General features: G+C 38.1%; 2 protein-coding genes across 2 annotated transcripts in view; both read right to left on the bottom strand.

The window, feature by feature from the left end:
• LOC104542491 (matrix metalloproteinase-27-like) overlaps window positions 1-885 on the bottom strand; it is an 8,064-nt gene extending 7,179 nt beyond the window's left edge. The window contains exons 1-2 of the mRNA XM_010186826.1: window positions 723-885; window positions 130-368 (exon numbers count right to left, since the gene is read on the bottom strand). Coding sequence (XP_010185128.1) covers window positions 130-368; window positions 723-884 — 401 coding nt within the window. The 5' untranslated portion in view covers window position 885. The remainder of the gene's footprint in view (window positions 1-129; window positions 369-722) is intronic.
• A 6,045-nt stretch (window positions 886-6,930) lies between these two features.
• On the bottom strand, window positions 6,931-13,027 carry LOC104542490 (interstitial collagenase-like). Its single transcript, XM_010186825.1, has 10 exons — window positions 12,923-13,027; window positions 11,689-11,933; window positions 11,264-11,412; window positions 11,048-11,173; window positions 10,181-10,342; window positions 9,690-9,807; window positions 8,878-9,011; window positions 8,259-8,418; window positions 7,240-7,340; window positions 6,931-7,031 (listed from the first exon to the last, which is right to left on the bottom strand). The coding sequence occupies exons 1-10, from the start codon at window positions 13,025-13,027 to the stop codon at window positions 6,931-6,933; spliced, it is 1,401 nt and encodes a 466-aa protein (XP_010185127.1).
• Between the last annotated feature and the right edge of the window lie 5,357 nt (window positions 13,028-18,384).

Here is an 18,384-nt window from a genome sequence, read left to right as displayed (position 1 = left end):
TAGGGAAAGAGAATCATTTTTGCATTCCCAACTGGAAACAATTGCTATAGAAGTTATATATAAGTGTAACAAATGTGTTTATCAGCAAAAACAAAATTTAAACTCAAAATGTAATTATTGAAATACTACCTGTATGTCAGCTCGGTTTTTTTCCATCCTGGCAGAGTAACACCATAGAGACCCACATCGGGAACTCCACACCTGGGTTTCTTCATCATTTCCAATGTCTCAGAGTCTGGTTTTCCAGTCACTTTCAAACCAAAGAATTTTTGCATTTTCTGAAGTTTTTCAGCCGTGGATTCAGCATTTACTTTCCATCCAAGTTGATTTGGATCTGGTTCAACAGCATAGAATTTGTTTAAATAGTCCTAGTGAAAAAATAAAGCAAATAAATTTCACATTCTGATCTGTTTCTTAAATAAATACCTTATGATTGATATTGTTTGTGTACTTTGCTTGCAAAACCATCTGCCTATGATTTTGGAGACAACAGATATTTTCCTGAGGACTGTAGCTAAACAGAAACAGATCACATTGTCCCTAACTCTTATTTACTTGACATTTCCAGATTGTACAGTTTTATCCTACTTTAGTAAAGTCTGGGCAACAGAGTTCTGTGTAATAGCATGTCTCAGACAGCACGCTGCTCTGTAGCTGAAACATGCAGATTACGTCTAAGAGGAAAAGTCTCGATAGGTCTCAGATATAGGCAAAGTATTTACCTGTACAAGCTTTGCATTTTCTTCTTTGTGGTCTGTCTCTGGCTGTACGGGAAGAGCATTAGAAACAGCTACACACATTAAAAGCAGAAGTGAAAGATCTTTCATTCTTACTCTCGTCTCTGTCCTGGCAGGAGAGCAGTCTGCTTTCTCCTCTGTATGCATCCTCTCTCGCATTCTAGTTCACACAGTTATGGGGTGCTTTGTAGAGTCAGCTGTAGCCTGACTCAGAGTTTATCATGCTCCGATTATCTCCTCACATCCTATAACACTATGTTGGCTGGCACAATAAAATTTAATTAAACCCATCCGATTTCATAGACATCTGAACTTAGTTAGTATTTGAGTACTCCTAAGCTGCTTGGCTATGATTTCAAAACTGACACTCAATTTTATCGGTTTTACACTGAATTTTAGCAGACTTGAGCAATTTCATTCCTGATGAAATGGTGGACAAACACACAACCTTTTAAGTTCTCCCAACCCAGCTGTGTGAAATGGAGTAACCAAATGTACAAGGACTCTTAACCATTCTCAGCCTGGAAAATGGACGTCATGCACCAGACATGAATCCATTCAAAAAAGTTAAAACTTTGGGAGAAATTACTGTAAGTGAAAAATTTTCATTTAAAATTGATCCATAAATTGTGACTTGGTGTTTTGGGAAAATGGATGAAAAACCATATCACTGCCCACCTCTTCCCTGCAATTCTTTCGAAAGTTGTGTTTCCTTTAAATTATACTGTTTGCATCCAGGATAGACATAAATGAAAAGTTTTCACCCTGTAAATTCAACCTAAAGAATGTAAATAATCTTATATCTCTGATGTATTTATCTAATCTATGTATGTGCATTTGTATGTATGTATCTATTTATCTAGTATGTATCTATTTATCTAGTATGTATCTATTTATCTATCTATTATTTATCTGCCATTTAATTGAAGAAGTTTTCTTCAGTTTAACCACAGTAGCCACAGGGGATATGATTATTTCCTGTCTTAAGTAATTCAGAATAGAGGAAGTTTCAAGAGTCACACAAGTTGTGACAAATTATGGGATTTCACCCTGTGCTGGCCAAGCACCTTCCTGTTCCACTGACAGCAATGGGAGCTGAAGGTGTTCAGCACCTCATTGACAGCACGTACTCAACATTTACAGTTGTAAGAAATGCCCTCGTGTTGGACTGTGGCTTTTTCAGAAAATATCTGCTTCCGTGTTTTTAGCTTTTTTGCTGTCACTTGCTCCAACATTGCTCCAGCTCGATGTGTTAATTTTTTAGCCCAAATTTCACAATGTAGCCTTGTTAAACTTGTTTGTGAATGGCATTTCTCAGCTACCATAAAAAAAACCCAAACCGAAAACTAAAACCAAAAAACATTTCCTTAATTTGTTTTTCTAAATCCTTGTATTGTGAGGTAAGAGACCAGTGAGGCCTGCATCCTATTCAATTCTGTAACTGAGGTACAAACTGTGACAATAAATTTTCTGAGATGGGGAGCTCAAATGAACTGATACTGGAAACAACATGTATGTTTATCCAGAAGTATAGAATGTCTTTTTTGAGATCTTTCTTATGTTTTTGAATGGATATATTCATTTGTCTCAAAGGTTTGAAAGCTAGAAGGAATGACCACGGTGCTATCAATCATCTGACTACGTACATCGTGTAGATCACAAAAGAAAAAACCCCTGTTCACAAACCGTATTTTCCAATGGCATTAGAACACCTTTTTGGAAAACATGTTTTGGCTGATATGAATTCAATTTTGTAAAAAGTCAAGGCAGCACTAACTGGGAGAAATGGTTATCTTTTTTCTGTGGTTGGCCATCAGAGCCTCACAGCTGTTTGCTGTGCAGCCGTGGAAGGATAGACACAATGAGAGCAGCTAGGTTAAGATTAGTTGCACCTAACAATATACATTTATTAGTTAAGCATTCTTCTATAGAAAATGGAGAAATACTTTTCCCTGGAGAGTGATTCAGCCAGCTATCCTAGAATAAAATGAACTGTCCTCTATAGGTTGTCTCCCTGTCTTTATTGAATGCAGGGAAGCTTTAACAAGTAATTTAGACTTCATTTGCAGTTTCAGCTAACAGCTAAAGCTACATTAATGTTTGCTCAGAAGACATTTGAGTGACAGATGTTGAAGGATTATGTCACTCAAAGCACTTTTAGGGTTTTTCAATGACTACATACACAACATAACAGTCAGTTCCCACTGCTCGTGGGAGAGAGGCCTGAGCACACTTTTTCGCAAGCGATGTTTCACAAATACGCCTATATCTGGCCTTGAGGTCTGGGAAAAGAAGAAGTTGTATAAGCAGCTGCTGGTTCTGGTTTCCTAATGCTTATATTTGACATTGGTTAGAGTTAGTGGATGCTGGTCTACCTTGTGACTTCTTTTCTCATCCTAGAATTGGTTTTATGCAGACTGCAGTAATGTGACCTAGAAAGGTCACTGCCATCCTCATCACATTTGTAGTAGCAAGTGACGCTATGCAGCGCATGGCAGGGATCACCAATACTGCTGCATCGTGATGATCTTAACACAATACCAGCAGGGATTCAGTTTTCCTAAGTGTTAATGACATGGGTGTCTGCACCTGAATTAACTATCTAAGCTTGCATTATGTCAACATAATGCTGCCAGACTGCAGTGTCCGCTGCCCACTGTCTCCTGCTGGGAGGCCCCCACACCCCTTTTTACAGTCCACAGCAATGCCCCGATTTGTGAGACTGTAGGGCAAGTCCCCCCCCTCCCCATTTTTCCAGCATGGATGAGTCGAGACCTGCTGGCCAAACTAAAAGGCAAGATGGAACTGCATAGACAGTGGAAGCAGGGACAGGTATCCTGGGAAGAGTACAGGGATGTTGCCCAGATGTGTAGGGACGAGGTCAGGAAGGCCAAGGCACAGCTGGAGTTGAACTTGGCAAGGGATGCCAAGAAAAACAAGAAGGGCTTCTACAGCTATGTTAACCAGAAAAGGAAGGTTAAAGAAAGTGTCCTCTCCCTGATGAACATCAGTGGTGAACTGGTAACAACAGACGAGAAGAAGGTTGAGATTCTCAACAACTTTCTTACCTCAGTCTTCACTGGCAACCTCTCCTCTCAAAGCTCTCGAGTTGATGGCCCACAAGGCAGGAACCAGGGAGAAAAAGTCACTCCCACTGTAAGTGAAGATGGTTCATGACCTTCTGAGGAACCTGAACATACACAGGTCCGTGAGCCCTGATGATATGCATACCAGAGTCCTGAAGGAATTGGCTGATGTAGTTGCCAAGCCACTCCTCATGATATTTGAAAAGTCATGGCAGTCAGGTGAAGTCCCTGGTGACTGGAAGAAGGGAAACATCACACTCATTTTTTAAAAGAGTAGAAAGGAGGTCTCTGGGAACTACTGACCTGTCAACCTCACATCTGTGCCTGGGAAGATCATGGAACAGATGCTCCTAGGAGCTACACTGAGTCACATGGAGGACAGGGAGGTGATTCAAGACAGCCAGCATGGCTTTACTAGGGGCAAGTCCTGCCTGACAGACCCAGTGGCTTTCTACAATGGAGTAACTGCATTAGTAGACAGGGGAAGAGCTATGGATGTCATCTACCTGGATTTCTGCAAGGCCTTTGACATGATCCCCCACAACATCCTTCTCTCTAAGTTGGAGAGGTATGGATTTGATGGGTGGACTGTTCAGTGGATATGGAATTGGCTGGATGGTTGCATCCAGTGAGTAGTGGTCAATGGCTCAATGTCCAGATGGAAGATGGTGACAAGTGGTGTCCCTCAAGGGTCTGTACTGGGACCAGTGCTGTTTAATATCTTCATTATTAATACTGACAGCGGGATTGAGTGCACCCTCAGCAAGTTTGCTGATGATACCAAACTGGGTGGTGAGGTTAATGTGGCAGAGGGAAGTGATGCCATCCAGAGGGACCTAGACAAACTGGAGAAGTCCTGTTTCATACCTGCATGGGTAACTTGGATAGCCTACAGCATCTCAAATGCACTACATAGGTAGGGAATTGGATTCCTGCCTGGGCAAATATGACTCAGTTAGTAATGATGTGGGCTATGACTACACACAAAACCAGCAACCAGACACTAGGGAGTGGTACAGTACTCTGCCATAGTACAGTAATCAGCAAATAGGACCGTAAACTTATTAGAAGGGAGTAAGAAAATGACAGGTGATTATGTGAACTGAGCTGTAAACAACACTCACGTTCCAAATTAGTGAAAGCGGTGCTTGTGCCTGCAGACTGGCAAGAGATGCCAGCACCAGACATGCCCTCTTCCTAATGGTGTGGCTGGAATGGAGCAATTTCCACACTCCTGCAGGCAAAGGAAATATTCACTCACATAAACACAGGAAATATTTATCACAAAGAAATTGCTTCATTTTGAGCTCTTGGTCTTCCTGCTCAAGGGAAATCCATGAAACAAATTAAAAAAAAATGTGCCTGGCAACTAAAAATCAGAACTTCACAGGATACCAAAAGACATCAACTAAAAATTATAAACTTCATCCTCTCTTTAACTTCTTCTTCTTCCGTGGTTTGTAAATCACCTTTTCTCTCTCTGTTTCCTCCAAAACATAACCACCTCCTTACCGCTTGTCTCCCATTTAACATTTTCTCTGCTCCACGAGTACATTTTTCTTCTAGAGATGGATTAGTGTTCTGCTCTAAATCTGAGGAGCTGTTCTGGCATTGACTGGAGATCTTCTGCTTCTACTTCATATCTGAAGGGAACATGTGCCTCAGATTTTCATTTTTACATTTACATCATTTACATAATCCTAAAACAATTTTTTGTTTAATTGTTATTGTTAGTTCAGTAGCACTGGCTTACACCAGAAAAATACAATTAAATACCATTGCTGCTAAGGTTTCAAACATAAAAACCAGCACCTAAATAATCTTGTGAAGTAAATTAACTTCTGATTTACTGTAATTTAATTTCATTTTTAATTTTTAGATTTTATAAAGAATATAATACATTCAGGTTAATTTTCATTTATACATTTGCTTATCTTTGAATAGTATTTAGACTAATTTTTATTCCTGAATTTAATGAACTTAAGAACTACCAAGTCTGTTCTTTATTTATGAAGGATATAATTAAAAAGTCTTCTAATACAGACAGACAAGTAATGAAAAAAATTGAATGGATATGTTTTTATAATGTTACATATTCTTTTCTCAAAATGCAATTAGTTTTATGAGAGTAACCTGAAAGCTTTCTCTGAAGTATGTTGAATACTACAGATGTTGTATAAGGTAATACATTTTGCTTCTGTCATGTGGGTTCTAATATTATCAGCTAAGCTACAAATACTAAAGAGGAAGTGGATAACTCTTCAAACACCATTTAAATTGAGGATATTTGAAAAAATTGCAGTTAAGCTGGAAGTCAAGCTGTCTTTTTCATGCACCTTTTCTATCAGAAATACTTTTAGCCAAGAATTTTCATTTTTTAAGCAAATTTCTTAATCCTTTAACCCACTGAAATCAGGAAGGATTTACTACTGGGATAGTAAGCACTTGAAAGAGCCTTGAGCAAAGAAGTTTATTTGTTAGGTATGTGATATGGCTACTTGTGATGGCAAGGGACTGGTTTCAGTGATCTCTGGGATCCTTTCTTATAAACATTTCTGGGCTTAAACCTAGTTCCTAAATAAGAAAAAAAAAGAAACAAAACTCCTTCTACACTTGCAAAGACATACACCCTGGAGAGAAGGCTAAAAGGGGAAGTTGCAGAAAGAAGAACAGAAAGTGGAAGTGTGATCTGTAGATATGCTAATGAACCCCAACTGATCTAATTACCCATAGAATTTTCACCAGGGCTTGTGTGGGGTGATGAAGTTCAGAGCCAGTTGGCTTCTCCTTTCTCTGGCTTTGGGAAAAAGGTCTGGTGTTTCATGCCAGAATATATTTTTAGTGTTTGGAAAGTAGACTTGTCTCTTGAGTACCAGTGAAAATAAGAGAGCAAGGACTCAATGATATGACAAGTAGAATTTATTAGGAAACTTTATATAGCAGATGAAATTGTGATAAACTATATAAAAATATTTGGTTTACAATAAATAATTACTAAGACTATACTTCCACAGAACTTGGCCAGAAATCTGTTCTGACCTGGTAATCATGAAATACTGAAAAATTCAGCACATAACATACAGTGTGCATATGGAAAAACTTTAGAATTAACAATTAAACCAGCTGATGCTCTTCATTTGTCCAACAATCCGTTTGGCATGAGGATCAAACTGGAACTGAGTTCTTTTATGGAAGAAGTAGACGTAGCCTAGAAGTAAAATTTAATTCAATTATATTTCATAGGTGACTTCTTTTCAGTATTTTAGAAAAAAACCCAAACATAAGCAGTCCATATATTCATGTTCTTTTTAATTTCCATCTCATTAAGGTTAATAACAAGGTTCTGAAAAAAATACTTCTATCTACAGAAGCCCAAATATTCAACTAAACACAGATTAAAGATATGTTTTACTTACCATCTTTCTGGAAAGCAGCATCAACTCTGCCAATTTTTCCAAAGTTAGAGACTATTTTCCTGGGATAACCATGATCCATGGATTTTTTGTTTTCATCATATCTTAACACAAGAAACATCATTACAATTTGTGAGGAAGCAGACAATATTTCGAAAGCCCAAAGCAAATTCATGCACATATGCAACTTTACTGTTACTAAGAAGTCTTATAAAGGTTAGCTAAAGTAGCTTTTTTATTCTTCCTATTATGTATTAAGGTTCCCATAATATGACTGTCTTGAGATTCAAAAATCCTGCCTTTGGTAAAGTTTGTAACAAGGCTTTTGAGGACCTTGGGCTTGCATTACAGGAATATATTAATGCATTTCTGGCCTATCCAGAGCCTTGGCCATCACTCACATATAAAATGAATTTCTATTTTGAGGCATTGGATATCCAATTCAATATAAAAACAGAACATAAAGCTTGGGAGTAGAAGACAGCAGCACAGTTCTGAAAGATATCTGTATTAGTGTAACCATGTACAAAATGACGACAGAATTACTCTCTGAAATTTGTCATGATCTACACTTAAAATAGAAATATGATCAACTGTACAACTGGAGAATATTTTTAGTTTGTTCATAAAGGAATTCAGATATAATGCTTTTTATTAGCAGTTGATTTTTTTTGAAATGTGAAAGAAAAGTGGACACTATCACAACATTGTACAGAAAAGCAGCACTATTAAGGACAAAAAGTGACTAATTTACTAGAAAATCAATGTTTTATTGGGCAAATGTTTCATCCAGCTGCAAGTAATTACATTCCTGCTTATTCGTGCTACAGGAATCTAATGAATGGCAAAAAAATGCTATAGAAATGTTGACATTTCCTAACAAATGCTTGAAAATTTTAAACTTCCTGAGAATCTTATTTAAGTTTCTGGATTATAGCTGGTTCAAACAGTTTTGTAATGATACATCAGTCTTCAGGGACAAGTAAAAATATGCCTTCTAATAAATGAACATCAAATCTTACCTCCAGTATCTGTCAGCTACAAAGAAGTATGTTTTTCCTGTGGTTTCATCACTGTAAGCTGCATTAACTCTTTTAACAGTCTTTGGGAAGCCCAAACGATAGATTGGTTTAGGATAGCCAGGTGCAACATCATATCCCCTGAGAACCCAATATTTATCCTCTGAAAAATATAAGTACATTTCATTTGTTTTTGCTATATATAAACAACTTTTGATAGTGTTTTAGATGAGTAACAAAGAATGTGTATTAGATATCGCTGTTATTCCTGTCAGTTTATTACTTAAGAAAATGCTTCTAAGTCTTACACTTACAATTTTCCTCTCACAGTATGTTTTTCCACCAACATTTTTTGTCCCAGAGTAGTATAACATACTAATAAACATACCAGTAGCAGTAGTGTACAAATGCCTGTATTTGTCAGTTGAAGATCCCCTACAGATCCTGCTGGAGATCCCTTACAGCAGTATAAATCTATGATTCTCTGGTTTAATAATTTGCATATTTGTAAGTTTCCTGTTTTACTGATCTTTAAAAACACTTAGACTTCAGTAACTGGATAGCTTGCAAAGGAGCGGAGAGAAACTGGTCAGAAAAAGTAGAGCATTTCAGATTTCATTACCTTTAAAAAGTAAAACTTCATCCCTTTCAACATTTTCATAAGCAGCTTGAATTCCTGATGGTAACTTTGGCCAGAACAGTGAGATAAAATTGAGCTCTGTCTCTGTCCTCGCAGGATGTTTGCGCAGCATATATCTGGTTTAAACAGAATTTATGTAAAAAAATAGTTTCACTCCTATTATAAGTGCAAAATAATTATTACAGCTCCTGGCGTCGAACAGGGAGGAGATGGGTACCTGTGTGTGAACACCCCCCTCAACTGAATGTGAAGAAAATGTAGAGCAACTGCACTCAGCTTTAGCACCTCAGTTAGATGCTAGAAATCAGGCAAGATGAATACAAGCTTTTCTATTTCTCTGTAGGACAAGCAGGCTAAGAAGTGACTTCAGTAACCACCTAACAGACATCTTTCTACATAACAGTGCTTTCAGTGCTGCCCCTGCTTTCGTACTGAGGAGGGGCAGAAAAGTTACAGCGTGGGACCCACGGACACATTGCTAAGGGATATATGAATGCTCTTGCTTTGCTAATAGTTGAATTGAGTTCAGAGAAAAGTCTTGCAGCAAAGGCCACAGTAGCAGAATAGTTGGAAAATTATCGACAAGCCCTCATCTCCTTCACTGCTCTTGTCAGCTAGAGGAATTGGGATTAATTATTTGAGAACACTTGCTTGTGTAAATACATGGTTGTTTTATAGTGCTTCTCTTTGCACTATAGTCCAAAAGTACAGTTTCCTCTCATGGATTATAGATTTGTTTTTAAACTACGAAGTATTTTAAAGAGTTAATATATATTGTTGTTTATTGTTGTTACCTGCCCTTGAAGAATATTATTTCTCCACGTAGGGTTGTAATAGCATCAAATGTCAAATGTGGGTCACAAGCTTGTGGAGTTACGGGTCCTGTTGGCTGCACAGCAACATTAGACTGTCCTACAGGAAGAATAGTGTAACTTTTAGTATGAAGAAATACAAAGATGGTGTTAAGAATTTATCTGAGGACATCAAGAACCTTCTTCACAAAGAATGAGAAGGCATATGGTTTTAAACTAAGGATCTGTCACTAAAAGTAGGATTTTAATGTTGATAAACCCTGTTGTGTTCAGCTTTTCCAAAATGAGGGTTTTTTACAGAATTGGACTTCAGAAGAAATTAGCTTCCAGAATTTTTTTCTCTTTTGTTTTCCATTGTTCAGCAACAGTTAAACTTCTCATTTTGGTGGAATAAGCATATTTTAAATGTGTTCTTGTTACTGTTTAACAGCCTCCCAAGTAAAAATATTAAATATTTTTGTTTTTTTTTTTACCATAGATGGCTTGAATGCCATCAATGTCATCTTGAGGAAGAAGGAATTCATTGGGGTCCGTGTAGGAGTAAGTTGGATACATCAGTGCTCCAGGATCATTTGAATGAGACAGACCCAGCGAATGGCCAAGCTCATGGGCAATAACAATGAACAAATTGTAGCCTGTAGGATAAAAATCATATGAGAAAAGGTAAAATCTGTTTCAGTATTCTGCACCATTGACTAAATGTGAAACACTTATGCATCCTCCCAAAATACTCTACAGGTACAGGAGAAGCCGTAAGTAACACTGTCAATATTACAACTCAAAAATATTGTAACAGAAGAGCTATGTGAGTACTTAAACAATGTCTAGAATGTCAATTAATGTGGTCTCATTGTCCTTTCTCTAGTATCCTTATGTCTTAAACACAAACTCTGTTTCTCCTTCTATCACATAAACATGCCAACAACGAGTGGAGGTTCAGTGATCTAACAGAAAAAAACCCCTTCAAAACAAGCACTGAGTTGACCGTTTTGGTGATAGTAGAGTACCCTAGTTAGCATCAAGATTTGAAGTGTTATGTTAAGAAAGATAAAGGATTTACCACCAGATCTTCCTGTATCCCAGTACTATGTTTCATCTGAACAAAAAAAAGTATTTTAAGTGTTGACTTAGTTGTTGTTATAAACCACTTTGACTTAAAAATATTTTTTCTGTGAATTGATTCCTACAAATGCCAAAAAAAAGAGCAAAGTCATTTAAAAGGACAAGATCTGCCACTTTTGCTCACTTTTTGCTTGTAATCAGGCTCCTGAATTAAGCATCATGTGAACTAAGATTGTGCGAGGCAAAGCTATGAATTGATCCAATTACAAATCCCTTACCTCTTCCATCCTTTGTCCAGGCTTCCTCCTCATCAAGATGCACATCTCCACCAATACCTTCACCAGGCTGGAAAGCATGAGCCAACTGCCCATTGGGGCCATCAAAAGGAGAGTTGTCAAGGTGGTCTAAAATGAAGAGGGAAAAAATCAGTTAGAATCCTAAATTATTTTTATGGCTGTAGATGACTATTTAATACGTAAAGATATCAAAATTACCTCTATAAGCAAAAGAGATCATTATGTCTGCTTCTTTATTATCAACCTTTTGGAATGTCAAAGGTGTCACATTGCTCCAGACACTGAGAGCTTTTCGGATTGCTTCATCTACATCAGCTTTTCTCATCTTTGGAGTGTAATTCAAAATGCTTCAAAGTAAACCCAATATATATTGTTAAGATTACAGCTTTTTCGCTGAAAAATAATAACTTGTGCAAAAGTCAGACATCTTGACCATATATTTAATGAATGAAAATTAATAATAGCTTCATTTAACATACCACCTTCTAGAGTGCCTTCCTTCTTCTTCCATAAATGAGTTAGTCACTCTGGATTTCTATATATGGTATATTATACTTACTTCAGACCCCCCAAAGTTGGGATGTTAGATTTATATATTTTCAAAACAGATTAGGAAAGGTTACCTGTATGTCAGATGGTTTGTTTTCCATTTGGGATTCCCTGCTGTGAATACGTATTGCCCTATATCAGGTATACCACATCTGGGTTTTTTCATCATCTCCAAAGTGTCAAGATCAGGTCTCCCGGTCACTTGCAGTCCAAAGAATGCTTGCATTTCCTTGAGCTTTTCAGCAAGGTGATTTTCACCCCTGGTTCTTACATGAGGCTGGTCAACCCTTTGAAGATTGTAGAAATTCTGTAGATAACTCTGAACCAGAGTTTAAAAAAAGAATAGCATTGTGGCATATCAGTACTGTCTTCAGTCACACTTAAATTTTCAAAGTAATCTTGAATTATTCCTGTATCAACATGACCTGTTTTTACCAGGAGCAAGAACAACCTATTTTCTCCAGGAACTGGTGTGAAGAGTCAGATATAACTTACAGTTTTCACATAGTTTTCTGAATTTTGTGTTTCACTGATGGAATATACGAAGAATGTATTGAAAATCTAATATTTATTATTAACAATAAATCCCACATTATTTATGGTCCCCAATTACTCTAATGGCAAAACTTATGAGGAAGCTTGTAACTGCTGTCTCACTCAAGGAAATGGAGATTGGCAGTGAGACTTCATACAGCCAGGATTCCCAGAGAAGCAGGTGACTACTACTAAAGAGTCAGCACTTCGCAAATCGTGCCAGTTATTTTTAGCTACAAAATATGATATTAGGAACTCAAGTCTTCCTACTAAATTTCAACAATTTTGTCTGCAATAAATAGTGCTGCATCTATGTAAGTGTTGTATTTCTCGTAGAAGTTCATGTTTTTCAGAGTATTCCACAAAAGATCCATTCAGCAAAACACTGAAATATATGCCTGCTTCAAGAAAGCTTCCTCCCTTATGTTACTGAGACCAGTCATATCACAAATTTCAAAGAACATTCAGAAATGTAAATTGTTGCCGAGTTTGACTCAGAGAGTCTTGCTGCCAGAGCTCATGCTTCAGTAGTTTTGTTATTACTTTACTGACAGCATCAAAAGTGAAGTTATGCAATATTCAGATGACTTTTGAGTAAATAAGTTCCACATATTAATAACGTTTTCTAGACTGATAAGAAAACCTTTCTCTTGAAACCTCTGCAAAATGGTACATCTTTAAATTTCAAGCCATATTCTGTGAAAAGAATCGCAGTTACAGTTATCTCTCAAGCTACCTTATGTTACACTTAGAAATGCACTGAAAAATATTTACCTCTACAAGCTGCAGGGTTTTTCCTTCATCTTCTACTTCTGAAGCCACAGGAAAAGCAGAGCAGATAGACACATACAGTGAGAGGAGGACTGAAAGGATCTTCATCCTTGTCTAAGGTTGTCTGCCTCAGTCTCACTCTTGAACTATGGAACATACTTCTCAGCTCTGTTTATATAGCTAATTTGTAAATCAGTGCCACTCTGACTCATGCTGTATAACATCCTCTGATTAGTAAAAATGATGCATAACAGTTTCGTCATCAGGCAGTGACGTAATGTGTTTAACTAATGTTACAGTCCTTATTTTACCTGATCCTTCTGTTTTGGGCAATTTTGTATTGTGTTTAATAAATAAGGAAATGCTTTTTTGTTAAAACACAGAGCTAGAGTTCATAGGTTTTTTAATCATGTATTTAGACTACTTATGGCACAACGTCCTGACAAACTTGAGAAATAACAGGAAATAACATATAACAGTAACATAATATACCATATTGTAGTATAATGAATAACATTATGCTATGTATATGATACATATGTTTTAATATTTAACAACCTATAGCATATTATGTCATGATATGTAATAATAAAATATAAAAGAAAGTACAAAGAACTGATCTTATCTAGGAATAATCATAACTCCAGGAGCTAACTAAAAGTTCTACTTAAGGCAATCTCATTACACTAGCAAAACTGAGTGCTGAAATAATTCAACATTTTTTGACCGATATAAACAAAAATTAGCCATGTTACCAGAATGCATTAACTGGGTTTCCATATCTATGCTAAGTAAAATAATATTTATACGCTCACCAGAATGTATATGGCCTCAGCTGCAGTACCATGTTTGGGTTCAGGCTCATCTGTTTGGATGAGCACTGGTTGGAAAGACTTCATGAAGCCCAGAAGGAATTTTTGTGAGTCTGGAAAAGGAAGATTGAAGTAACCAGATTTTGTGACTCTGTGTTCACTGTTTCATTGAGGGAAGGCTGAGGAGAGCCATGATAAATGCTGTTATATATATGAAAGGTTTTTCCTAAAAGGGAAGCAGTGACTGTTCATCAAGACTCTAGAATGGTCTTAAACAACAGTAATTAAGTTTAGACATGAGCTGCCTAAACATTGGGGCTATTTGAGATGCTCTAGGGAATCACACTGACCTCCAGCTGCCCTGGAAGGATGTAGGTCTCCATAGCTCCTGTGTCATGGCAGCCAGCTCCAGGTGAGTGTCTTAAGTACAGACAAATGAGTAATGAGGTGGAATCAGCTTTAAGTGTTTCTCATTTAGATATCCACAAGTTATCTAGGTGTCTAAGCTCCAATTTTGGACAATGGATTCTAGAAAGTGATTCAACTGACCACATGACATGGACTTCAAAATAAGATTAATTGCTCTCTGTATTTCATTGACTGTATTGACTAGACCTCTATCAACAATGAGAGAAGTTTAAATACCCAGGACACATGTGGGAACCTACAGCGTAGACCTCTAAATAGCAGAAAACATTTCTAACTGCAAGGAAATTTAAACACCAGAGTAGATGGCCTGAAGTGGCTGCAATTCTGCTAAGTCTGGAAGCTGTCAAGTACAGGCTGGACATCTCTCAGAATGGTTTTAGTGTTGCTGTCCTTGTTGGAGGTAAAGAGTCTCCTTGGAAACCTTTAAAGGGAAACATAAATGTTAGTATGAGAGAGAAAAATGCAAATATGTGCCATTAAATTTTTTTTCTGATACAAGACCAAATTTTGCTCTGAAGGAGCTCAATACAGGATGAAAATTTCGATTGTGCTGGGGAGCACTTCACTTAGTTTCCCAAATATTAGGGAAAAATAATGTACTTAGTATATGATTCTATACTCAATGCATCATAGCATCCCCCAGTTATATCTAAGTTCAGCAGAGCAAACACCAGTCCTGTGAAAAGCAAATTACTTTATACCTTCCAACGTGAGACACTTTTCTTGTCTGGAGTGAATGACTAAAGCTAACACAGGACATTTCAAAAGCAGAAACAACAGTCTAAATGCTGGTATTTAAAATAAATAGGACAATAATTCTTCAAAGGGTACAGCTTTTGGAGACATAAAGCAATTCAGCCTCATGGGTCATAGCTCAAGGAAACTTCATTGTTGCTTATTCTTAATCCATCTTGATTTCAAACATGAACTAAAGTAATTGTGTGTGTTGGATACTTCTCCAAAGTCTTTGCTACAATTCACGTGATCCTGGAATTTGTGAAATGTTGCTTAACTTCTCTAAACCTGTTTCTAAACTAGTGTTATTTCCCTGTAAATATTTTTACATATATATAAATAAATATATATATATAAAAATAAAAATAAATATATTCTTTGTGCTTCTATAGGCAGGTTTATATAGTTTCTGATTCAATACCTCCTTTTCTTTCTTCTATTCTTTTTTTTTATATTTTTTCTGAAGGCATCATAGGCATGTTTAAACACATACATGCAAAGAAGAGATGCAGATTAATCAGATGTGTCCAACGGCTGAGACGAGAATATTAGAAGATCATGTGTTGTGGCTTGCACAGGGAGGTTCTGCTGCCCTGCACATTTCTGCAAAGGGTCTATGGCCAAATTTTAATGTGACCAAGAGGATATTAAGTCAGGCAAAGGGTGAGAGGGGACATCTGTTTGTTTTCCAGAAAACTTTAAATGTATTACTTTCCAAGGCTGCTAGTGTCAGGACTAGAAAGTCCTGGACTCCAGCACTAGCAGTGGGAGCTGTTTATGTATTTGAAGAGTCATTGAGTGAGAAGCCTCAAACAGCATCAGGAAGAGGAATTAGAACCAGCGGCTTTTCTCCATCTTGGGAATTTCCACAGTGTTGGGCTACAAAGTCATGTCCCATTTCACCATCTGCAATGGCTTCCCACTGCGTGTCTTTTGGCACATCTTCCTCAAACCAGGGAAGGAGAGGTTTCAGTAATCTGCTCTTCCCATGGTGTAGCAGCTCGCATATTGCCACCCTCTTCTTTTCAAACACTTGCTTTCAGACAAAAAAACTCAAAACCCAACACAAGGATACATGAATATGCCAAAATGAAACTGAGATCCCTTGAGATACATGAAACGTTTTACTGGGTGCCAACTGGTGCACCTGCACCTGACCAGCAGTCTGTCCTGACACCTCACTAAACCCCTTTTCTAGCTATTTTCCTGGGTCAGGCTGTGTCCTGGGTGCAGGGATGTGGGGGGGGATGTCTCAGTGACAGCCCCTGGGGTGGAATGAGGGGATGGAGAACCCTGTGTCTGTGGTGCTGTGACTGGAGAGACCAGGCTGCATCCATGTCAATGGGGTACATATGTATGTGTGTGAGCACTAATGAAGATCCAGCTGGATAAGCCAGTGAGTAGGGTAAGAGCTGGGTTTCAAAGCAGCCATAAGCCAGGGCTGGATACTGGAGAGACCAGGGTTCTGTGGGTTGGCTACTGGAGGGACTGACAGCGTAAGCCAGCAACTGGGGAGGCCATGGGATCTGCAGTCAGTGGAGAGATTTGTTTGTGTGGACGTTCATGAGGCAGCAGGGGACACCAGCGCATCCCAGGGCAGCTGCTGGATGGACGGGATGTCTGAGCCCAGCTGCTGGGGGATCTGTAGTGTCTTTGTGTGTGTGCACTTGTGTGCATGTGCATGCATATGTGTGTGCATGTGTGTGTGCATGTGCTGACTGGGAATACATACTCAAACTCACTGTGGTTGAACCTGGGGCATGGAGCTGCAGCAACCTCACCTCTACCAGGGAACCAAATTTGGACAACTCCTAACACATTGGCCATGTCTAAGTTTGCCTAAGATCTCCATGTAACCAATAGAGAGAGGTAAACTTTGTCTGAAGAATTCCAATTATTCTTCAAAGACAGCTCTTGCCTGGACTGCAAACATCAGTTCCTCACCCAGGTCACCCCAAATCACCCCTCCAGGTCTGGGACCCTTCTGCTAAGTCACTGCCAAAGCCAAAATGGGTGCCTAAGGAAGACTGGCTTGACACTGTTGTGAAGAAAGGGCCAGTGCTTTCAAGGATTTTTCCATTGTGCTCCCAGGCAGGACAAGTTTGTGTCTCCCTGTATTAGCAATAGTCCTGCTTTATTTGAACACTTCCTCCTCAGCAAAACTGCACCCTTGTTGTTTGTGTCAAGGCAAGAGATCTTGACATGTCCCTTTTCTAGGTACTCTACTCTCCGTTCCTCATTCATTCAGTCTGCATAGGAACGTAAACACTGCCAGAGGTCTATCCAGCACATCTCCTCATTCCAGCATTGACTGAAAAGGACATTTAGGCAGAAGCATAAGAGGAGACTATTTCCTGGGAAGAGTTTCCCAGCCTCGAGCAATTTTCTGTCTCAGTGATTTCTTTTGGGTTTGCATTTGACTCTTCAGGCTATTTCCCTTTTGCTCTAGGTACAGCTGATAATATTTAAAAATCATAGAATCATAGAATGCATTGGGTTTGAAGGGATTGTTAAAGATCATATAGTCCGATCCCTTGCAGTAAGCAGGGACAACGTTACTAGGTCAGGTTGCTCAGAGCCCCATCAAGTCTGACCTTGAATATCTCAAAGGATGGTGCCTCCACCACCTCTCTGGGCAACATGCTCCAGTGATCTGTCACTCTCATATTGAAGAACTTTTTCCTAATATCCAACCTAAATCTAACCTTTTCTAGTTTAAAACCATTACCCCTTGTCCTGCAGCTACATGCCCTAGTGAACAGAATGTTTTAGTGCCTTTTGTTTTTCTCTCTCTAAGGAGAAACTTCCACTCATACCCCTGACTAAATAATTAAAAAAATAAATTCTCAGTGTGAATCATACTGGAGTTTCCCTAAATCAGTCTCCCACTACATAATTAGTGTAGAAAAAGGAACTTCGACTGGAAATTCTGTGATTTTAATATTACAAAAATTAAATGTACTTCACAATTCTAAGAATTGTTTACTGCTATAATTTGTCACAATGATGTTTGCAATTGCTTTCTCAGTAGCAGGTGGCACTACAAAGTGCAGTCATCATTGTTGCAGGAAGTACTTTCATGTCCATCCTGTGCTTTTATGCATATCCTAATCTCTTCATGTGTCTTCAATCTATTTTGAAGTAGCAATTTTTTTTCTGCCAACCCACCATATTGTCCTAAAACAAGCCAATTTCCTTGGAAGATTCTACTTTTCATGCAAAAAAGGAAATGTCAAATATATAAATCATGTCACTGTGCAGCAATATTTGTCTGGATACCGGATATTCGCTTGAAATTAGAGAATTCATTAGGAATTTTCTCTTAACGAGCCAAGTACATTTCAATACCAAGATGAAAAAGCTAAAGGCAACCCTCCAAGTCAGATATCTTAAAGTCTGCACAGACTCATGGCTTAACGTCATCCAGTGTTAAATATTTCTTTTATAGCAATACTGTTGGTTCTACTCCAAGAAAATGATCAGTCACTC

This window comes from Mesitornis unicolor, unplaced genomic scaffold (assembly GCF_000695765.1).
Source record: "Mesitornis unicolor isolate BGI_N332 unplaced genomic scaffold, ASM69576v1 scaffold5006, whole genome shotgun sequence".
Taxonomy (NCBI): Eukaryota; Metazoa; Chordata; class Aves; order Mesitornithiformes; family Mesitornithidae; genus Mesitornis; species Mesitornis unicolor.
The sequence above is the reverse complement of the archived record's forward strand: the minus strand, read 5'-3'. Positions and strand labels throughout refer to the sequence as shown.